General features: G+C 38.8%; 1 protein-coding gene across 4 annotated transcripts in view; it reads right to left on the reverse strand.

Annotated features, from left to right (window-relative positions):
- nrxn1a (neurexin 1a) overlaps positions 1-24802 on the reverse strand; it is a gene marked incomplete at its 5' end in the record, with an annotated part of 147715 nt that overhangs the window by 84826 nt on the left and 38087 nt on the right. For 3 of the 4 annotated variants that reach the window (XM_079475757.1, XM_079475760.1, XM_079475759.1), the window contains 2 exons: positions 1325-1486; positions 3567-3868. In XM_079475757.1, the coding sequence (XP_079331883.1) occupies positions 1325-1486; positions 3567-3868 (464 nt within the window). Of the gene's footprint in view, positions 1-1324; positions 1487-2680; positions 2705-3566; positions 3869-24802 lie in introns of all 4 variants that reach the window. The other variant, XM_079475758.1, reaches the window with a different exon arrangement.

Here is a 24802-nt window from a genome sequence, read left to right on the forward strand (position 1 = left end):
TAACAGAACAACAGATGCTGCGTCCCAGATGCTGTATAACAACTTCCGCATTTGCATGTTGCCGTAGTTTCTACAAACAGAAACTGAGGATATTGCAGAGCACTAGATATTCTTCCATATTGTGGCTTTAAGGTAATTTGCATGACCAAAAACGTATTCCCCAGTGCAATGCAATTTGCTGAATACAAATTTTCTTTATATATATATATATATATACATGCAACAAAAATGGCTGACATTCAATCCAGTTGAAGTTTGTGAGGCGCTGTTCGCACAGTGTGTCACATCAATAACATTTTGCATCACACACGGAAACAACTTCTTGGCACTGTTTTTACTTCACCAGCTGCTCTACCAGAGGACTCTGTATTCCACAGGGATGCATATCTAACGTGAAGAAAGTAAGATGGTGGATGAGACAACATGTTCTCCACAGTTTTCCTCTCAGGAGCACTATGATCGCATAGATCGTAACCAGAGCATATGAGGATGTGGGCAGCCATCTATCACAGAGAATCAGAATGTGATTCATTAGACCTTTCACTTCCTCATAAAAAAATTTTATTTACTTATTTAGCCTATTTGTCACACTCTTGTTTATTGGTAAGTTCTGTCACTGTTGAAGATCTGTGACCCATTTTCAGATTAACAGTGTTCAGATGTGAAACTTCAGCGTGTTAATTACAAAATGCATTTCCACCACATCGCCATTGTGAGTCTGTGAAAACTGATGAATAATTCCCTCAGTTGTTGATGTGTGTGTTAAAAGCTTTAACAGGCCAGAGAGAACAGTGCAGTGATAAAGTGTGCAGGGACCCATTGTATAAGAAAACCAATCCAGAGACAGCAGTACAGCTAAGTTATTGGCCAATGTCTAAAATAACAGTTAATACAAATGATAGAACTAATACGCAATGTAAACATTTTTGCATTAAAATGTGAGTCTCTGATTCCATTGGTGTGTTCTCTCTTTGGTGTGTTGACTGAAAGTTTCATGCATTTTGTATGTTTTAACAGAGGAAAAGTGAAATTTTATGCAATAAGTCGGCAGGGTCAATGTTTTTCAGCCCACTTTTTTTTTTAATCCCAACTTTTCAATAAAGTCTAAGACTATATGAGAGATGTCTTGTCATTAACATGCAAATACAATGAACCTATTTGTACCACACCAACCCCAGTTTATTTTTATTGTTTGCAACTAACTATGCAGATACAAAATAAAAATAAAGTTAAAATATAATGCAAGCGGGACAGACATTGTCTGTCCATAAGATTGGACCATCTTACACATTGCAGGACATATCAAAGATCATGTGCTCTTTACCTCTTTCAGGCAGCCCATAAAGTTGTTGCTAACAGGAGATCCGGGCAAATCGGCAGTGCTGGGACTCCCCCCAACATAGAAAAAGTCATCAGAGCCCAGCATGGTGTAGTCCTCTTGAGTATATCCAGTGGTGGTCAGAATTCCATCCACGGATATTGTAACCTAGACAACAAAGCACAGGGAAAGGACACGCTATACTCACATATAACTTGAATACTGTTAAAGGGCTTTGGTCCCCCTCGTAAGGATTTGGATGCTTGTTTTGTTTTACAGCCTTTAATGCTACTTATTTATGTATTTAGTTATTTCTTGTCTCTGTTTACTGATTTAATGTGAACCCATTTTCATGTCTGTTTGAAAGATTCTTAGTTATTGCTTGTTTTTCTTTTGGTCTTTCTGTGTTTTAAGGTTCTAGTATGCTTAAAGTTAGCAGAGGAAGTCTGCGGCACATTAGCCCAGGCTGATACAGTAGTGGTGCCACAGAGCAAGGAAATTAAATCAGCAGACACAAAAATGGTGTTAGTAGTATGTGTGTTCTGAGAGTTAGTACTGTATGAATCCAGTGCATGTGAGTAGTAACAGCAGTTGTTAATGTTTTAATATGAGGTAAAACAAAGGACAAAGCGTGCTAAGAGGTTAGAAATGAAAGCACAGGCAATCAGAGACACAACTGGCACACATCAGCTCGAATGGACGCATGCTTCATTATCCCTTCCCTCTCCGCATGCAAAACAATGGTTAGTAAGGACAATGCTTCTCTGAGGTTAGATATCACAGTAATGAATTAAGTGAGAAGGGGAGGGAGAAGGACACATTGCAGCACATGAGACCAATCACAGCGGACGTGTCGGCATGCATAAGCGTGTTCACATGAAACCAAAATAAAAGACAGGATGACAGGCCCCCCGCGCCAGCCTCGAATGTACAGTACCGATGGAGCAGTGTTAGTACACGGGGTTGGCCGGAACGCGCGGCATGCTGAGTTATGGGTCTCAGAAGCTGGCTGGACCAATGACAGCCGCAAAGCCAGCCAGCCGAGACCAGTGAGCAGAACCTTATGCAAAAGAACCCAACAAAAAAGAAAAGATGCAATCAAATAAAATATATATATATAAATAAATGGAAGAAAATGGACGGGACACTAAGAGCTGAGGAAACTGAACCAAATGAGAAGAAAAAGAAAAGGGGAATTTGGGCGGGGCAGGGGAAGTAAGCGTAAAGAGTACCAACCGCATTTTCCCCCTTTTTTTGTTTAGTATTGATGTCTACGGTTCAAAAAAAGGAAAATAGACACACGGCAAACCCAAACTAAGAAACAATTAGAATGATATCTACCGAACAATGTAGTTTGTTTACCATAGCGTGTCCAATGCCTGAGTGCTTTGTGGGAAAGGGGGGAGAAAGGAAATTAAAAAACTGTGAACAGAACACCGTTCCTCAATCAAAAAAGATGGTCTCTTGCCAAGGTTAGTACATCAGCGTAGCACGTTAGTAAGAGGTAACAGGTTAGTAAATGACACATTCCATGGATGAAAGGTTAGTTTCTTTTACCAAAAGCAGGTTAGTAAACATTTAAAAAGGACAACATAAGAGAAGGAAAAGAGAAGCAGACAAAACATCTGCACCGTTGAGCTCCAAGTATCTGTTCCTCTGGGACACATCTAGTCTACTCTCTTCCGAAACACTGTCTTGTCCTATTCTTGGCTCTGTGCTGACTTCACTGACGACAGAACAGATGACTGAGGTTTTATGTTTATTGCCTGTCCTATCCCACTTCATACCACACATGAATATCTTCCAAACCTTGACACTTCAAACCCGTTCTGGGTTGACAGATGACGTTCTGATGTAATGTAGTGAGAGGTGGCGCTATCAAACAGTGACAGTAAAATATGGATATTAAACTGCATTTAAATATTAGTCAGATATAGGGGTTAAGGGTGTGTTCACCCATATATTTATGGCATGAATTTATGCATTCTGTATAAATATGTTAGTAGCTTTTTGATGCAAGCTCTCACTTAAAATATAAAACATGTGCCACAGTCCTAAAACTTTCTCCTCTATAAAGATCAGCTTTCAACAAAATTTCTAACTTTCATAAGCTAGAAACCTTTAATAAAATGTTTATCGGGCAAATGCTTTTATTGCAGTGTTTATGGTTAAACCGTTTTTATAGTGCCACTAGTCTAAACGCCACCTATTAATCCAATCTCGACCTCTGCCTCTTCTGCAAGGTTACCTGACGAAGGTTCCTGGTAACCTTCACATCATGCCAGGCATTGTCATTAAATTTTCCATTGACGGGCTCCACCAGGGCCTCGAAGGCCCCAGAGCCCAGGTTGATGACCAGCGAAACAGCGCCGTTCTTCAGCGCCAGGTTGACGTAGTCTGCCGACTTCCCAGTGTGGAGCATCAGGCCGTTGCGCTGCAGGGTCTTGAAGGAGAGCGTGATCTCGTCGCTGCTGCTCTGGATGGGGTTCGGAGACAGGTCGTAACAGAAATACTCAGAACCTTTGAAGGTGGCCACGTACTCCTCCCTCTCTGTAAGAACACGAGAAAGAAACACGGGGGATTAAATTCAGATAAGTATGGAACAGACTAGCGGTTTAAGATACAAGAGCCAGCTTTAAACGCATTAATACCAAACATACTGTAAGGCAATACTGTGTGGTGTCTCATTGTGTATATGATTGTGTGTTATTAAAAAGATAGACACACTTAAGGAGTATATAAAGCAGATCACTTACTTCCAGCCCATCGGGTTCCAAGGAACAAGACTTGCTTTGAAATTCATCTAGGAAGCCAAAAGCTTCAAGTCAAAGTAAAGGAGGTCAAGTGTTGAAGGAACTTACCACTGTGAATCTGAGAGTGATTGGTCGCTGTCAGTACACACACACACCTATGAGATTGAGGTCAGAGCCATCTTGCTCATATATGAGAACCAAGGTCCTTGATAATGATGACCATAAATAAAGCAGCCACACATATCAGGACATAATTACCAAATCAGTCAGTGAGATCCATTACTGTAGGCGTGCTGGCACAGAACCAGACACTCGGGCACGCACACGCTCTCTCACTACCTCTACCCATTTGCACGAACCGGCACCGACTGTCACCCAGATATGTGTGTATTTTGGGAACACGGTTAAAATATTAACAGACGAGGCTTCCATTAATAAAGTGTGAAGTCCTATCTCCATTGCTACCTTTCTCTACGGTAAATACAATTACACTACAGTTACAGTGGGCTCAGTCTGCTTCACATCCGGAATATTAATGACTTTAACAGGCAATTTAAACTGAGACCAAACCACATTAAATCCAAGAATTGGCAACACCATTAACCCAACACACAAGAGCAGCTCATTTGCTCGGGAATTATCTTGAATATTCTCGAGATAAACCCTGGAGATTACAACAAGGCTCATTTGCTTCATCTCTGTTCATACTTCATCCCCCATATCATTTCCTGTGTCCACTGCGAGTTAAATAAGATTTTGCCTTTGCTGATAAAGACTATGTGTGTGTGTTTGTGCTCAAAGAGCCAAAGGGTGGTGCTGTATCTGGCTCTCCTCCATCTCCTCTCCATACCACAGAGTCAGCGATATTGTGAGTCAGTGCAGGAAGGCACCCACAGAGTCACCAGCAGACAGGCTTTTGCACAAACAAACACACACACACACACACACACACACACACGCACATTCATGCAGGTATAGTGAATGCCCAGAATAACTTCTATTATAAAGGTTACCGTAGCTACAAAATGGCTGTCAAATCCCTATTCTGATGCCAGTAACCAAGAGCTTTATGAGTGTTTCATCATTGTGACTTCACTGGTAGCTCTCGTCAGATTTGTCTTTCTAGAGATAAAATTTTCACTTTAACTAGTATTCATAGCAGGGTCTGTCATCAAACATGTTTTCATCTTAAATAAAATAGGAACTGAAAATAAGCAGGAACCTCTCGATAATAAATAAAAGTGATAGCTCACCCAAAAATGTAAATGATGTAATCATTTACTTTCCCTCTTGTCATTTCCGACCTCGAATGAACCCAGCCCAAACAATTTGAAGAATGTTGGTAACTGAACAGCGGTACATTGGTTTTGTGTCTATACAATAGAAGTGAAAGGGTACTGCCGTTGTTTGGTTACCAACATTCTTCCAAAAAAATCTTCTTTTGTGTTTTGCAGAAGAAAGAAAGTCATACAGGTTTGAAATGATAAGAGGGTCAGTAAATAATGACAGAATTTTCATTTTTGGGTGAACTACTGTATAACTTTAAATGACCTCAGCTGTTACATTTATGCATGATAAATGACCAACAAAACGTACACTCAAGGATTGCAGGGTCATGGTCAGGTTTAAAATATTTAACACCGCTGCACAAAACATTATAGTAATGTTAAGGTAACATTTTTGAAGCACTTTCTATGACATGAAATACAGACTAAATTAGAAGATAATCCAGCTCTCTTTATTATAATTCCTTCTCTGTCAACAGACACAGACAAGTCTAATAGAAGTTGTGCGGGAGCTTAAGATGGGCCTGATTTCTTTTTCTCATCCCCTACCTGCCAATCCGCTACATACTTTCCTGTTGGAACGGCATTTTGCCATATTGATTTGTGCTTAAGGAATTACCGGCAACTTAGATTGAAGTCTGCGACGTGAACTGATGCACACAACCTTTTAACTTCTGTAATCCAATGTATTTCAAAAATAAAAGGACATTTTTGATGGGAAACATTTAGGGTGCATTTATGAAAGCGCTTTGAGTACGTGATAAGCACATTATAAATTAAATATAGAATTAATATCTGACACGGATTGGATCATTTTTTATTTCGAATATGTGTTGGTGACGTGTCAATGTGAAGAACCATGTCAATTATTTAGAGAAATATTATGTTAACATAATAAATAAAATAAATAATGTGTATTGAATGCTCCATAGAAAGCTATTGGCTAAAATGTGCCTCCAAATGCCAGAGATTCTACAATTTTTATAAACACTATTACTAAATTTTCAGACTTTAAATATACAGCCATTAAGAAGAATTTCTTGTTTCTCTTCTGCTAAAAGTAATTACGCTCACTAATGTGATACAGCCAACCACACTTTGACCCATTAAGAAAGTAAATAGGACCCATTTTGATTTCAGCTTGACTTGATAATAGTTGATATCCAGTGTTCCTGTAGCTTATCTGAAGATCTACAGGACAAGCATTACCAATGCCAAGGTCACAGGATTGATTCCAGGGAAAGCACATACTGATTAAATATATTGCTTGAATACACTATAAGTAGCTTTAAACAAAAGCATCACCCGTGAATGATGTACGGTATACTAATTGAGCAATTACCTCTTCATCGGCTTAAATTTAGACAGGACTGTTGGGGCAGCACGTTCTGTATGCTCCGTGGCTCATAACCGCTACAGGCGACAGCCTGTCAAGACTCAACACAGTCACTCAAGCATTTAAAACTCCCATATTACAGGAAGACATGCTGTAACACCTTTTCCTGTTGGAATTTATATGTTTCTCCTCTCACTGTTAAGATAGGTGCTTTATGAAAGCTGCCATTTAATACCCCCTTGTAAGGGTGGGTTATTAAAAAGCATAATTAAAAAAGAAAAAAAGAAAATCTGACGATAGTGTCACCTTCAATTGTCTGAAACGTGCTGTGTGTGATAAACGCAATATGACAGGATCTGTCTAATTAGCAATACTGCAGGGAAAGCAATACATTTATACAGTTGATATTCAACAGCAGTCGTTTCATAAACTCATTTAGATGTATATCTTATTCCTTACATTGATATAAAAATACGATATTTAAAAAATATGGACATAGCAAGATATTAATTATGTATCAAATTGCCGGATTATATCTAAGCACAATATCTCCATAACCAACATTACCAATTTAGATGTCTATAAACATAAAACCTATTCATTTGAAACTTTAAATATTCACTTACAAAATATCATGGTAAAGCACAGCTTTAGCTTTTAAAACAATTAACTTTTAATATCAGATAGTCTATTGTCGAACCTGCTTAAAGGCATTTGATTTTCATAAAGTGTGAGCACCACAGAATCTCGCTGGTAAATTAATATGTAAGAAAAAATGAATGTATTTCAACATTAGTTACATCCCAAGGCATACTCTAGAGAAATATTGCACTGTTACCTAGTAAAGTGTAAATGTTATGCCTTGTGCCATCAGTGCTTTCAGTTGTAAATGTACGACTTGATCTTTAATCCCAAAGGATTTAAGGCAAATGTTCTTAATGACCTCTATAGTGGTATATTATAGCGAATTCTATATACTGGAGGTTTTAGCATCACGGCCCAAGTGAAGCTGTAGGGAACACAAGAGGCAAGATAAACGACAGTGGGGCTGAAAGGCAGACTGAGGCTCTGGGCGTGGATAAATCAACTTCAAGCTACACTACTAGATAAAGATTACTTACAAACCCATTCAGGTAATAGCCTAGCCACTTGTATTTTATCTGCCTGAGAAGAGTTTGTGTGGGGGGAACAGCCTACCTTCAAACGCATGCTATCAGTGTTAAATTTAATAATGGTGTCCAACTGAACCACAGTATTCAATTGGGTATCACTATCCGCTGTCCCTTTTGGCGATGTGGGATTCTTTCAGGATGTCTTTTTTTCTCTCTAGACCACAACATTTTAGATATCTCAGTTTACTACACTTTAAGCTCAGGAGTGGAATTTCTAGCGTCAATGGACTACCAAATGATTGTTTACGTAGAGATTTTATGTACAGACAGTCAACCACTTGTCATTTCAAACCCATATGGATTGTTTTCTTCTGCAGAAGATATTTTAAAAAATGTTGGTAACCAAACAATGGTGGTATCCATTGAATAGCATTGGCTTTGTGTCCATACAATGCAAGTCAATCTGTACCCCTGTTGTTCTGAAACCAATATTCTTATAAATATCTTCTTTTGTGTTCTTCAGAAGAAAGTTGGTTATTCAGGTTTAATATGACAAGAGGGTGAGAAAACAATGAAAGAATTTTCATTATTAGGTGAACTATCCCTTTAAGTAGTTTTAAGAGACTTCCGTTATGGCCTACATAAAGTTTTGTATAATCTTTTTATAACTCTTCCAAAAGTTTTTTTTTTAAATAAAAACCTTGCTGTTTCTTTGTAGTAGAGCAGTTAGAAAACAATACCTTCAAAGGAAATATTGAAGTTGCAAGGCATTCTGGGAGGAAGCAGAAGCAATTAAGTAAGCCCATATTACATGTGTGTGCATTCACACCTTTCCCTCTCTCTCCTCCATAACACATCTACCCTTTCTATCATTTATCACCAACTCTCTCTCCATTTCTCGCACCTTCCCCGTGCCTGCGGCCCTCAAAATTCTAGCGAAAATATTGTCCTCCGCTCTAATTCGTTGCTGGCGCAGCGTATCCCCGAACAATTTGCACCCTTCGTGTGTGTGTGTGTGTGTGTGTGTGTGTGTGTGCGCCCTTGCGTGCTTTGTATGATAATTGTGTGTAGTTACTCACCTCGCCCACATAGGTTTAAATTTAATTCTATTCTGACAATAGCCCAAATATCAACATGATGGATATGACATAAATTTATATCAATGCTATTATGGCTTGGAAGAGAGGGGAGGAGGGGTTTAGGAGAAGAGAGGAGACATGAGGAAAGAAGAGGAGCAGTCATGAGACAAGAGGAGACACCTTAAGTAAGTGTCTCCCAGCGAGCAGTGCACTCACTCAGGCGGCTTGTTTTGCCACTGGAGTTGGTAGCACAGTGAGTTAATGAGAGTGTCTCCATAGCCACAGCAGAGTCTCAATCTAACAACGGCAAGAAAAACAACAGGAGTGACAACAAGCGAACATAATAACATCGCAATTACCTAAGCTAAATATATACCAGGAGCCAAGGAGCACGGACAGCAAAGATACCATTAAACTGACTCTGAGGTCTACTTACGCTTGCAGTAAACTCTTTCAGCTACTAAGACGTGCCTCGAGTACATTCCCTGCATTAACTGACATAACATAAATACATATTGTCGGATAGCGAGGAAGTGTAATTCCAGTTAATTTGCTTGTGGCATTTTTTCCGCAGCGTTCTGACAGGGCCCTACATTACGTGTGACAAGTTTATTCAGTTTGCTTAGCCGGGCCGACCTTGATAAGGCCAGTTATCAAAATTTCTCCATCTCCAAGACCCGTGAAGCTATTCTCAGGCAGCGCTGTGGCGTTTCACACTTGACTGGCCGCAGATGTGTTTTGTTGAATATTGATTTATTGTTTGATTGATTATTCGCCCCATCATAAATCTGCGGGTGAATGGGATGAGACGGCTGAAGATACAAAGAGCACAAAAGACTGTCGGGTTCATTATTTCTGATATCGAGGCGGTTACATTGTGGATGCTGTTATGTCTGAAATTAGAATTTCTGAAAATGGCAGCGCTGTCTGTATTGGAAGAGAAATGATTTTTGATTTTCTTTCTCTGTTATAGGAGGTCGAAAATGATCAAAATGAAACCGTTCAGTGATTTTCTTCTCCTAATTTAAATGATGAGAAGATGGGAGATGGATTAATGACAAGACCGGGAGAACACGTATTTGTGCAGGTATTTGGTATAAAGGTTATGCAAATCTATTTTCCTCCATATTAAAGTATGAAACAGATATTTTATAAGTGATTTAATCGGGTGCAATTTTCACATTTCATAGCAAAAGCGTTTGCAATGATTATTCTGAGAAACTACTATTAAATGTCTTCCTACGTACAGCTTTGACACTCTCAGCTAAATGCTCAAAACACATATAGATGAATCTCGAAAGATAGCCGTGAATCTGTGGAACATGCAGCGCGAAGTCACAACTGACTTCTAAACAGCTCCATCCACCTCCACGGCGCCTCATTACAGCCTTTCTTATGCTAATGCAGGAAGACAAACCAGCCTCACCCAGACACACAGCCTGTCGTCCTGCAGGCATCTCTGCCTCTTCTAACGAATACATCTTAACTTTTGAACTTCCTCTCAGGTGTGGAAGCTCGCCGCTTCTAAACACCAGTCGATATCTAGGACAGTGTTTCCAAAGGAGTAAAAACCATTCATTGCACAACTGCAAAAATGTCCCTTAACTTTTTAACTCTTTGCAGTTATCAAATAGCCTATGTTAAATCCACAAGTTTTGTTAACTTAAAGAGCATCTATCAAAGGGACAAAAGTTAAACAACTGTTCCAATATAAATGAACAATATTTTTCAAAATAGAAGGAAGATAAAGATATATCAATAGGAATATATATATATATATATATATATATATTTTTTTTTTATACTGTATAGCCATTGAAAAAAATTAGAAGACCATTCCAAATTTTAAATTAATCAGCATTTATAGATGTATTGTGTCAATTTTCAGTCCAGTGTCTGTTGAATTTCTACAGAATTAAACCTCAGGAGTGACAAAGTCATCCAACAGTAATGTGAAAGACTTACAGCATGACAAGACACATGAAAACTGTGATAAAAACCGATAAAAATTACTAAAAAAAACTATTCCCAATATGAACTCATTTCAGTATTTAAGGTCTGAAAAAATACAGAGCATATTTTCTGTTATTTTGACATGTTTCTTCAGTTTTCATTTTCTGCCAAAAAATGCAAATAAAAAACGATTTATATGAAATTTGGGAGAAGTATTAGTAGTAGTTCACAGAATAAAACAAAAATTACCAATTTACCTAAACACAACTATAAATAGTAAATTCAGAAAAACTAAAAATAATGTTAAAATGGTTTCCATACTTGCTAATGCATGTACTGTATGTAAAATATATATATAGTGGCATTTCAATCGCAAATTTCTTTCCTATGTACAGTATGTCTGAATGAATCAGTCAAATTCCTTAAAAGTCAGATCTAAGAACTGCTTTAATTGTGTAACTTTGGCTCTTTTTATTTGATCAAAATGAAATCTTCAGAAGTACTCCCTGAGGAACACGCACACCTGGTTGAAAAGGCGCTCTGGTACAACGCATTAAACTGAGAGGCTTGCATGCTGAAGAATGACGTAAAACCTCCAGATTTCTGCCAGTTTCTCAGAGGAGATACGGTTCGCACCGCATCTGGAAACCAGCCAAGGATATGATAGAAAACAGATTCTAATGCTAATGTTATTTATTTCACAGCTTTTTCTCTTCTGGAGAAACCCATGCAGATGCTTTTATTTTGGAAAGTCCTCCTTCATGCTCTGGGACCTGTCTGACCTGTCAGAGCCAGCTACCTCTCTAGAGCATCAAATCAGCAGCCAACCCTCTTACTCAGTGCCTGCCATATGTCCCAGTGTTCTGCCAATTCCTCCCTCCCTGCGCACAAGACCTCAGAGCACCCCATTAGCGAAAGCGAGAGAGAGAGCGAGCGAGGAAGAGGGTGAGTGAGGGATGGATATAAACATACATCAAGAGAAACAGAGGTGGAGAGAAGAGAGATCAGCAGGAAAAGAGCGTCAGAGAGACCAGAAGTGGAACTGAAATAAGCCAAACTGAGACATGCAGAAGATCAATCAGGATAGAGAGAGAGAGAGAGAGAGACTGCAAGCGGAAGTTAGAAGCTAAAGGCATAGTTCACCCAAAAATAAAAATGATATTATTTCACTCGCCCCTATGACTTGAGGAAAGGAAAACATAATTTAAAAAAAATGTCAATAAAAATAAACGGAACATTAACCAGGTTCACCAAGCTCCTGACAAAAGGAGCACCATTAAAATATCATAAAAGCAGTTTATTCTTCTGTAATATGAATTTTAAAAATCCCATTTCATGCCACTTTGTGTGAAGTGACCGAATATTGAAAATACGAATCAATGACATCAACAAAGCCATAAAAATATGCTAATGATTTAAAATTAGGGTTGTTTTGTCACACAAAGTTTGTTATAGCTTTGAAAACCGAAATTTATTGTTATATTTTAACTAAATATTTTAATTAAAAAGTCGAAAAGACAATTCAATGTTTTCTTTAGCTTTACAGTTCCTATTCACATTCATTTGTATATAAACAGTGCTAAGCATAATTATCTCAACTCTAACATTTAGTTCCACCACAGACAGTCACAGTCATACCTCTTTGCAACATCAAATAATAACAGAAATAAGCTATTTCTTTACAAACAAACCGACAAGATTCCCCTCAGACAGAAAGACAGAGTGTGAGAGATCGACAGAGAGACAGATGTTCTTTGTAAACCCAGTCAGAGCTCTGTGCTGGATGAGTGTAATTTGATGTTATCGGCCGACCGTGAATGTGGATACATGGGTCTGTGCTGATATTGAATAACAGCAGGGAGGAGAGCTCAGAATCTCAGCTCTCAAAGTGCTACCCTCGCTGCAGAAGCTTTCCAGCATGGACGCAATATGGCATGCGGTCCAAACGTGCCAGAACTACCTCGCAAACGATCAATGCTCACATATACACGCAGGTTCATTATAGATCTTTCCATCGCAGCAGAGACCTTATATAGGAGCCAGCATTCAGAGATGTCTCTCATCCTCACTGCATATCAATGCCATTATCTCAAACCTGTGCCTCCACCAGTCTCTAAATCCTTCAAGTAAGTTCTGGCGCTATGAAAAAGCCGTCTTCTCAGACTGGTATTTTTAGAAGCTTGATACATATGATAACATAGCACAGCAAGGGTACGCTTTTCGTTCTATAACCATGTATCTCCGGTTATAGACTGTAGGTTATTGATCCTCTCTGTTTACACTCTCACACACTGATTTGTGAAACCGCTAATGGAGTGACCACATCATTTGTACCGTATCTCAAAGGTGTAACCTTCAAAGAGCTGCCACCAACTGTTATCTCATATCATTCACAGGGCTGATGTGACTCCATATGTTAAATGTTAAAATAATAATAAAAACTAAAGAAAAGCTAAATAAAAATGACACTTACATAGCAAAATAATGAGTAAACAAATACTTGACAAAAAGACAAAAGCACCAATGAAAATTAAACATGAAATTTACATAAAACTAAAAATATTAAATCAAAGCTAATTCGATATATTAGTTAAACTACAGTAACGCTCATCTGTAGTTGAAGGGGATCAGTGTGTTAGCTCTATTGTTGTTTGTTGGGTCAGTGTTTTACACTATTCTATATTTAACAGGTTTCTATATACCAGTTTCAACTTTTTACAGTTGACAATATTTTGTTTTTTTGTTGTTAGCTAAACATCCCTAAAACAAAATACATTTACTTGTGAAGCAAAATGAAATGCCATTTGTTTTCTGAGAATATCTAAGTTTTTTGTTGTTGTTTTCATAAACCTCTACTTTTATAATATTTCTTCGCGCTAAAAACAAGAAATGGCTACATCGGCAAAAAGCCTTTTCTTGTTTTTAGCAGAATGAAAAATTATAAAAATATTAGTGTGGTTTATGAAAACAACAACAAAAAGAGATTTGCCAATGGGAAAAGAAAACTAATCATATTCTCTTAATGTCTCATGCAATTGTTCAAACAAAAATATCTTGTATTAATCATGTTTCAATATTTTAACTGGAAAATAAGAATGGTGATTAAGAAAATGATCATTTCCATGTGTTGTTTATTAGTTCAGTGTGTACAAGCCTTTGAGAAGTATTTTCTCCTCTCTTTCTCCCAGCCACATGAAGTGCATTTGCGATTGTCGCCCCGGTAGCCATTTTAAAAATCCATGATGTAAGTCTTGATGGCTAGAGCGGCGGCGCTACACACTGCTTCACAGTTAGACAGCACCACCCAAATACACACCGAAATGTGATTAACACATCAATGTGTGCTTTACACACGCTCTCCCTCCCATTCCCCTGGGTAACTACAGACTGCGGAGGGAGGGTGTTGGCAAGCTCTAATGGTAATTGTTGGTGCAGAGGAAAACAAGAGCAGGTTAAGACTGTTGTGGGAGCGAGACGTAACCGCTCATTTTCTGTGCGGAAGCTCCCCTCCGTGCCTACCAGATCAAAGAAGGAAATTTAATGGACCTCCCATAGAGTGGGATGACAGCGAAGACAGGCCACAGGACAGCTCGAACCACACTCGACAGTGAACGCGGCAGAACGTCCTCCTAGCCGAAGGCAGCAAACTGTTTCTAGACCTTATGGTGGATATGAAATGCGCAGTTAGAGCCGAAACCTTCCTTTCATTTCTGTACACCAGCTGGGACAAACAGGACGATTACAGTCAGATCTGCATCTCCTCTCCCTGAACCCCATGGTAATCAAATTCTCCAACAACAAGACGGCAAGAACAAAACAGAAAAGGTTATGAAATTGATAAATGGGGAAGCACGTAGCTTGGCAGGAAGACGGAGCGCAGAGGTGCGTGTGGAGGAAGCTACACCCTTCTCAAGGTGGAAGTTCAGCCTCACGTCGGCCCCCGGGTTCCTTCATTTCCATAAACACAGACGTAAACAACCGTCAACACACACAGGCCACCTCAGCAAGGGCTTTATGAATGACTCCTGATCCATAAACAGACGCACACACCCAGAGACGAGCTACGGGAGCAGCTCTGTCGCTGTCTGATAAGCCCCCCTTCCCTCTACCTTCAGTTCATCTACATAATTCGGCCTCCCAAATATATCCAATTGTTCATTTCATGCTTCAAGTGTTAACATATATACTGTATATGCGTTAAAGGAAAGGCTGGCTTAATTGGTTTTCTGCGTCCATCTTTAATTTTATTTCATTTCTTTTATTGTCGAGATCAATGAAGGATGTAATCGGGAAACAAACAAAATGAATAAAGGAATAAATAAAACTTAAACATGATTAGTTAAATACAAAACAACTGTTACATTTAGCATATGTTGGAATCAATCGCCGGATTATAATTTGAATATATATAAAAGTCAAGCAATTTTACCAGTCATAGTCAACCTAAGATAACTCAGAAGTCCGAAGTAGCTCCGCCTTCCCAACCAAATGTGGAAAACCAACCTGATCTCATGGGAATCCGTTTCACAAGGTGGCGAATTTGTATGAATTCGTACATTGTGAATCATACAAAATCGCACAATTACAAGAGGAGCAATAGACCCACCTAACGTCACTGGTGCAAAAGTTAATGATACTAAAATGTACGAATGAGATCATACAAATGTATACGGAGTAGTCTAAATGAGTTACATTTTTGCCGTGAGATTGTGTTGGAAAACTATTTAAAAATAAAATGTTTTTTTAATTAAAAGTTGAACAACAATAACGATTTATAAGTTAAGCTGTTGGGCACAATTTCGTAGGCAATTGTGAAATTCACAATTCGACAGTAAAAAATAGTACAATTAAAAAAGTTAAGTTACCAGTTATTCTATATTTTTATGATGGCGAATCATTTCTGTTTTTAAGCACTAAACCACAGCATTTATCTGGAAGCATTGTTTTGATTTACACAAGACAGTCTTTATTTGCATATTTGGCCTTGAGGTAACACAACTTGAGGTGAAAATGTCATCATCTCACTTTCAGTTCACGGCATCTGAAGTTCATAAAATTAGCTAACAGTTTCTACAGAATTTCTACAGAAAAACATTTAAAAGCAGCCTCCCAACTCTGCAGAGTTGACTGCAGTATGTGACCTGCATTACACCAGTTTGTGGCTCCAGCAACACACGTTTCAGAAGTGACTACAGACAGTGCTAACACATGCTTCACTGCTCAACATACACACACTAGCACTGCCCCCGTCACTTATCTCATCCCGCATGGCTGCTCCGCTAACAAAATCGTTCTTCTCTTTCACAGTTCCCAAGCTCCTCTATTCTGGTTTCTACTCCATCTCAAAATAAATAAAATAACTGAAGGCATTCACATATAGAGAATCAAAAGGCATCAGCGGTTCAACTGGGTGGACGTGTGATCTGTCCCCTTAATAAAGAAAAAGTAGAAATCTGACAATCATCTTGGTTGGATTTGACTCGCCTTCACAGCAAACGGTTTCTGATTTTGGGGGGGGAAGAAACAGAAGTGCTATCTCGCAACGTGCTTCAAATAGCATCCAATAAGAACCTAAATGTAATTCCTAGCCTCTTCCCCGTAGGTTTGTGGCGAGTTTGAGGTCTTACAAATATTGCTGTTTTTGTAATGGGAAAGCTATTATCGAGGTTCGGCTCCTGAGGCAAGTTTTTGCACCCGTGATGGGAGTTTGTTGTAAGATGGAGGCTGCTTTAATTGAAACCCAACGTGAGTAACGCTCGGTGCGGAAATCTCAACAGATGTCAATCCCTAGACAGCAAACATCAGAGACATGCAAACTGTGCAGCAGCGCTGTATTGGCATGACAGCCTGTCAGTCATATTTTATTTTGCCAATATGTGAACAGAGAGAGAATGAACAGGTGAGTGATTGATCACAGTAAATTTTCAGAGATCAACATTGTCCTTCTGAGAACAAAGCGAGAGATTGCAGAGATCTAAGATACACAATTTATCTCCCACTGGAGGCAATAACAGATGTTTATCTCAATTCTGAGAACTAAAAATTGAGTTCTAGTGTTTGGTGCAATACTGTTTGTTTATTTAATATAGAGAGTAAGGAAATTTACACATGATAGGGTACAGCATTTGTGTTTAGACGGAATTTGAATTTTACTACAGTAATAGTAGTTTATGGATAGTCAAAATAACAACCAGGGATGGAAATCTGGTCTGATTCCTGAACTCTGAATTCCTGCAGTCACTGACTCGCTGAATCTGACTCGCTGAAATCATTCAATTCATCATGTCACAAATTGGAAAATTGCATTCATAGTGCTTTGTGCCACATTACAAAAGTCTTAGTAACAATATATTCTAATCTATTTTTGTTTTGTTACATTTTCTCTGCTTAAATCTCACTATTTGGCAGTCGACTGATGAGGGCACCAAATGCAACAAGCTATATTTTTCTTCTATTTCACTTCTTAATGGAATGGTTCACACCCCAAAATCCATAATTGATCCACCTTAGTGTTTTGTCAAAACCACTAAAACACAAACTATGTAATTAAAAATCTTAAAATGGTTTTGTGTCCATTGAATGGAGGTTGATGGGATTCAATGTTTGGTAACCAAAGTTCTTCAAAAATCTTCTTTTGTGCTCTGCAGAAGAAAGTTATAAAAATGGCATGATTGTGATTAAATAGTTAATTTTTGGGCGAGCTATCCCTTTAAGGAATTAATTACGGCACCAGGGGGTGGATTCATGAAACATTCTTAAGAAGAACTTCCTTTTTCTCTTAAATTCACATTTTTTTGAATTCTCAAAAAAACATCTTAAGATTGATTTAAAAAGCATTATTTCATTTTTATGAAAAAAAGAAGATGTTGTTAAGCAAATATTTGAAAACTTCTTAAGAAGGAACATTCTTATGAGCTTCCTATAGTTTATCTTACGAACAACCTCAGATTTTGTCTTAAGAACAGTTTTTTGAATCCAGCCTGCGATTTGTTTAGATCCTAAGGATTATCCAGACTGTTTTAAAAAACAACCACAAATTAAAAATCTACAATACTTATGGGAAAGATGCATATAATAGTAAAGTACTAACAGGACAACAAAAATTCTGTCATGACTGAGAGCAGGAGGGAAGGAGTGACTGACACACTCGCTCTATTATCAGACTCTCCAGATCCAGACCCAGACTGAGCCATAGTGCCTGAGTCACACGGCCCAAATTGGCAGTTTCTTTGAGAAGGATTGGGGTTATGACAGTAAAGCAGTCGCATACAGAAATGGAATAGAGATTATATTTCACCCCAGCTATCGAAGTTCTCAGCACCAAACCGAAGACAATTCACACATACACACCTCACGACATGTGTTTGACAGATGGACACATCTTCCTGAGCCTATCTGCCATTGTGATTTCAGACACCCACGTGTTCATTGTGATTTAGACACCCACATGTGTTCTCTCTCTCTATCTGTCACACACAAAGGCACGCACAAGAATACGTACCGTTTGTGCATTTTAGCCAATACGCTGCAGTGGGTGAGTTAAAAGGAGTGGGAAAACTGAGTGGAAAAACACAATTACCGTACGTCAGCGTAAGTGACTATTGCTTCCCCTCTAAATGAACAGAAGTGTCCATATAAGAAAGCGTGACTGTACAATACAATGAACAGATGTGAGGATTGAACCCAGACTGCAAGAACAAACTTCACAGGGCCACCAGCCCCTGCGGCCGTGGCCCAATGCATGCTGGGAATTTACAACCGTGTCATTAGATCAGACTGCTGGACATAAAGCATCACTGAATCAATCTCGGGGAGCTGTCGGCAGTCTGGTAAACACTGCGGACGCTCCCTATTATGCTGGGGATTAATGGTGTTGACAGAGCATTAACTCACATTGAAAGGTAAACAGGAACACTATGGAGAAATGCAGAGGCTGACACTGAGCCAGGCTTCCTGGAGGATAAATTCTCTCCAGGGCTCAGCAGAGCAAGGAGAGAGAGGGTAAAAGGGCGAGAGACATAGGAAAATATAATACATCTAATTAGACTTGGGAATTCTTTAGAGCGATTCGCCTTTTTAAATAAAGAACATAAATAGTGAAGCTTGTTTTCAAAATGAGTTTCAATAATTTCTTCTACAGGACACAAAAGAAGATATTTTGAAGAATGTTGGTGAGCAAACAACATTGCCCCCACTGACACAAAACCAATAAAATATCTCATGATTTCTTCTTTTGTGTTTCGCAGAAGTTAAATGACACAAGGATGAATAAATGATTATGGAATAAAGTATGGGAGTAATGGAGTAAAATTAGTAAAAAATCAATTTATTTGTGTGTGAATTACATCAGTAAAGAGGTAAAAAGGCACAAACAGCAAGCTCATCTCTCTCTCTCTCTCTCTCTCTAGCTCTCTTTTATATGGATGCCTCATCTCACTTTCCCCGGCCGTCTCACTGGGCACGCCCAAGGTCATTGAGACCACTCTGCATGCGAGCCAAGATCGGCTCCAGCTCTCTAAAGCCAATTGACCAGCTGTCAGAAATGCTAGGAGAAGTAGCTGCCCCAGTGGTCATCCAAACCCCCGCACCAGTCGTTGCTCGCATACACATCAGCCCACCGTAGGGCCGGTCTGGAGATCCAGAGTGACTGGCAGGTCAGGGCGGAGACTTCACCAGGGACATAGAGTCAGTGCACTGCAGCATCTCAGAGGTTGATGCTTCTGTCGTCTGTCGTTCTGGTTTAATATCAACTGCAAACTTGTTGATGTGAGTTTGAACATTAAACCTCATGAGAAGTTATATTTCACTCAGGTATCAACTTTGCCCCAGATGGATTTCCTAAAGTTTCCAAAGATAATTGAAACATATAAATCTGTTAACATAAAGTTAGAGTATAGAGCTTTAAAGTTAATGTGGATGGCACAGTTCAAATGATTTAATCTTGGAAGCATTTGAGTAAACTATATGAGTTTGTATTTAAATATCTGGCATGTGGTAGTAAGTTAAGTAGTTAAATATGCATTACAGTAAATAAACTATTTGACTAGGGTTGCCATACCCACCCAAACGTAATGACCATACTCACATTTGACAACTCCCCCTCCAATTTTTTTTATTTATAAACCATGGGTTGCCAGGTATTTTGCAGAGTATAAATACTTATTAAGAAATTGATCACTTTCCTTTGTCTACAAACAAACATTTTGGCAGCAACAGTAGGCTGCATTATGAAAGTCATTTAAAAAAGCGAACCGACACTCAGTTTCTACCCAGTAAAATATTGTAAAGCTTGGTATTACTAGAAAGATGTATATTACATTTGTATGTTAAAAATTACCTTACCTAAATATCTTGATTTATAGTTGTTTCATCTAACTTTAATGCCTGTTTAAATCTATTTTGAAGATGCCTATTTTAAATATCTTGTGATCATTCTGAGGTCCCCTTTGTTGCGAAACAAACCAAATATAAGAGCCCTCTTTTGTGTTTTTGTATGGGCGAAACGATGATTTGAAAGAGTCACTTTTTACCAACTGCTCTGAAAACTCATTCGTCTGAACTGACACACAGAGTTTGATCACTACACAGTAAATAAGGGTCTCTTGGAGCGGAATGGACAGCTTTTGGGTTAATGGCCACAAATTTTAATGAGGTAAGAAGCTAGGCGACTGGAAGACCGCAATGTTCCAAAACCAGCCCAAAACACCCTAATTACCTGGCAGTGTGTTTGTCTCTTTCAAAACCATGGGAGCCTTAGAGAAGACGCACAAAAAGGTCTGGCTTAACAAGGGGAAAACAGTGCTTATGAAACCGCGACAGCATTGCTGTGCATTTCTGCCACATAGAAAGCATAGCATGTGAATGCATGCTGCTCTTGGCTACGTTAGCCTTAAGATATACGTTCACAGCACCCACCTCCAAACACTAACAAGTGCGTCAACACGCAGCGAAGCCAACCATGCCACAAGCGCTTCAAAAAAGATCAGCACGAGTGATAATGACACCTTGTTGCCAAAAGAGGAAAAATAAGACAACGACTTCAGTCACCAGCGGGCCACATAAACTAATTAGAAAGTGTTGCCTTGGGCTTATCGTGTTGAAGGGAAAGTGTTTGAATCTAATGAGAGGTTTAATATCAGCAAATAGTGCACAGCACAGGAGCAGATAAAAGGCTCTGCTTTAGATCTAAAACCATAATTCCAGAGTTTATCTCCATTTTTTCATTCTAGACTAACTACAGCGTTTGATTACGTGTTTTTGCTGACGTTCGGGGTGGAGGAAGGTGCACCCGATTTTGGAAGAAATCGGTTTTGTTTCTACGTGAGTCATGCATCTCGAATAGACACGCGCATTGTGCAAATTTAGATATCAGCTCATCGCTGTGCTGAAGTGTGAAAGCAAATATATTTATCCAGAGCACACACGCTCGCACACATATCACACTGAGGGGCCTACGCAGCGCATGGTGGGCTACAGATAAAGGGTTTAACGTTTCCAGAGAGTTCCAGCAGGCATGAAGTGGAGTTCCTGTTTTTCCTGTTCGGGTCATATTCAAATCCGGCAAGACTTTTAACTGTAATAGCTCAATCTCTACCTCAAGGAGCCGGAATTATTTTTTTAAAGGAACGTATGCATCATACGTAACAAAGTTAACAACATTTTACCACCTTAAATGAATATTGAAGCAGTTTGTTTCTCATTCCATTACCTCTGTAATCCAGTTAACATTTTGTTTAGTCTATTATTCTATTATTAGTCTATTATCGGTAAATAATTAAAAATATATAATAATATTAATAGCAATCAATAATTAAAATAATAATACAAATTTTAAAAGTTTAAGCATTAAAAATGTATGCTTAAAACAAGACATCAATATCTGCCATTGGGGTAAGAAAAATTAATTTGAATTAGGTATTTCATATAAAACGCGATGAAGTAATGTATATCCCGAAGTTTGATCTTACGCCATTGGCTGATAAATTCAATTCATTTCAATTAATTAAGTCATTTAATTCAATTAATTCATTTTTTTCAGCAAAAAAGCTTTAGTTTAAGGTCTCTCAATATTTAGCTTTTCAAGAAAAGGAATTCAGATTTATGAATATTTTAAATATTTGTACTGGAAAACAAATACTTTATAATACTGACTAGGAAATTCATCAGTACAGCAAAATGACTCATCATTCGGCACTCTCTTTAAAGTCACAGTTATATCATATAATCACGATTACATATTCACAATTATAATAATCACAACATTCTAGTATAGATCAGACATATATTGATGCATTCCCTTTACACGAGCTATAATGAATTCATGAAGTGCACAAGGCTGGACTTTCATCTGTTTACCAGTTGTGCTGACCGAAACAGGCGTGAGGAAGAGGTTAGGAATGAAATGTGTCCGAAGCGCGCTCGGGGATGACTCGAATGACTAATTCATTTCTCGGTTGCTCCGTAACATCCCCTCTCTCTTGAACCCGAAGGAATGTTCCCAACTGGGAAATTTGCCTGCATGCTAATTGACTTATTTGATTTGCCTTGGCCCAGGTTGTCAGCAGGTGCGACATTATTCGGTCTGTGATGAGCCATTGACATGTCTGGATCGATTTTGGCGATTCGGTTTCTTGAGATGGGTGGTCTATTAATACTTCAATCAATATTGGAACACACATTATCCTGATACAAAAGCAGACGAAATCCTTTCGCGTTCCTTTGCCATCGATGGCTGTCGTTAAGCATCACTAGCAAAACTAAAATGTAGGTAGGCACTAAGAACTATTCGGTGTTCACAATGAAATTTTGTTGTTTGCGTGTAATCCCCTAGTCTGATTATCGTATGGTAGGGCAAATCTGACTAGGCTCGTAATAAGCATTCAGAGTTCTGAACATTTTCTGCCGCCACCACCTCAAACTGACCTTTATAGATGTACTACGTCCCCCGACAATCTAATCTCTGCCTTCATGTATAGTCTTGACACATACTACACAATATTAAATCACCAGACTTTGTGTCTTCATATCTCCCATCGACTATATCTGTCCATCAGCTGCTGGAATCATCATCTGCCTTCCATTTCTCTCAGCCTTAACTCCTACTGCCTGTCTCTGCCATTTCATTCCATTTGTAGCTGCTTTAACTAACCTCCTCTGCTCTCTCCTCTCCTCCTCCCATCTTCCTTTTACCCTCCCAGGTGGGAGACCGTCTACGCTTGGCTGCTAGAAAACTAATTTGGGTCATCTTCGAAAGTACCAGTGTTTCTATAGCAACCCAAGCTAAGGGGCTCCGTCAGACAGTCAGTCTAAGTATTCATTTGTGATGATAAAGGAAAAGGCATCGGCTCTGTCCAACATAGTGAACTGCGGTGTACTATCTAGAGTCCTAAATATGGTTTGGTGTTTGAACGATGTTAAACAGGCAACACAATCTAATGCACATAAAGATTCAAAGAATAGAATTACTGGGTAACAACACATTTTCATCTAAAAGGATAGTTTACCACATTTTCTCAACCAAACCTGTATGACTTTCTGTCTTCTGCAGAAAACAAAAGAAGATAATTTGAAGAACGTTGGTAACTAAACATCATTGGACTGCATTGACTTCCCTTGTGTGGACACGAAACCACAAAGCCATTTCTTAAAATATCTTCATTTGTGTTCCACAGACAGTGAATATCACATACACTCTTAAAAAAGGTGCCTCAAATGGTTCTTCAATGCAATTAAAGAACCTTTTGGTTCCATAAAGAGTCTTTGACATCTGAAGTGGTGAAAAAAGGTTCTTCAGATTATAAAAAAGTAAGATAAAGATGAACCTTTCATGCACCTTTATTTTTAAGAGTGTACACAGAGACCTTGAACAACTTAAGGATGAATACAGATTTGTCATAGTTGAACTATCCTCATCATACTTTTAGTAATACAATTAATTGAGCATATTTAAATCAACATTGTTGTCATCACAATGCAAGGAATTTTCTTCTCGAAAGATGGCCTTGTGGTTAGGAGCCTGCCTATGACGCCTTACAATGTTGCCTACGCAAGCTTCTCACTAGGATTAGAATCGCGTGCTTGTTTCTGTCTTCCACCTTTATTTCAAGGGTGACATTGCCTGAGCCTTTCTGAGGAAGAATGAAAGATACCAAGCTGCCTGACAACCACTGCAGTTTATAATGTGTGTGCGTAAGCCGGTAGTCACAGGCGTGTGTCGGTGTGCATGCCTCAGCGCATATCTGCGTGGACAGCTCCACTGAATCAAAATGGAGGACGGAAAAAACGGAGGCAGCACACTGCTTTATCACTGCTGGCGCTCATCCTGGCCAGACTCAGCAATACATCATTTACTGATAGTCAAGAGACGGACACGAAGAGAGATGAGATAGATAAATGGATAGGCAAAATGCAAACAACAAAGAAGAGAAGTGTGAAACAGGGAGAGATAGAGAAGCGAAAATATGAGAAGGGTGAAAGACAGCAGGCGAGAGAAACAGAGAGCAAAGAAGAGAAAAAAGGGATCTGTGATGCTCAAAATCTTGAGGGATGCTTCGTCTCGACCATCATGACTAATTAATGCGCCTCCTGAAAACACAATTCGGTTTGATGCACTTGTGCTTCTTTCCGAGCTTATTTTGAGAGGTAATGGAGACGGCCTGCCTTTAGCACACATTGAGATGCACGCAGCAACCAATACTCTAACGCTGAGAGAACTACAAGATAGAAACTCAGAAACAGAAAAAAAGTCTGACAGATCCAAAAGTACCTGAAATTTGGAAAGATGGAGGATACTAATAAAAAATGAACTATTTGTTTTCAGGTGTAGGCTATGCTTCTTCGTCTGTGTTTAAGTAACGCTTATGCGGCTATGCGTGACCTAATGCACTCTTTGCTCAAAACAAAAAATTTCTGACTGGTGAGGTTGACAGAAGAAACATAAAACGTAAATAAATATGGTGTAAAATA

This window comes from Barbatula barbatula, assembly GCF_947034865.1.
Source record: "Barbatula barbatula genome assembly, chromosome: 16".
Lineage (NCBI taxonomy): Eukaryota > Metazoa > Chordata > Actinopteri > Cypriniformes > Nemacheilidae > Barbatula > Barbatula barbatula.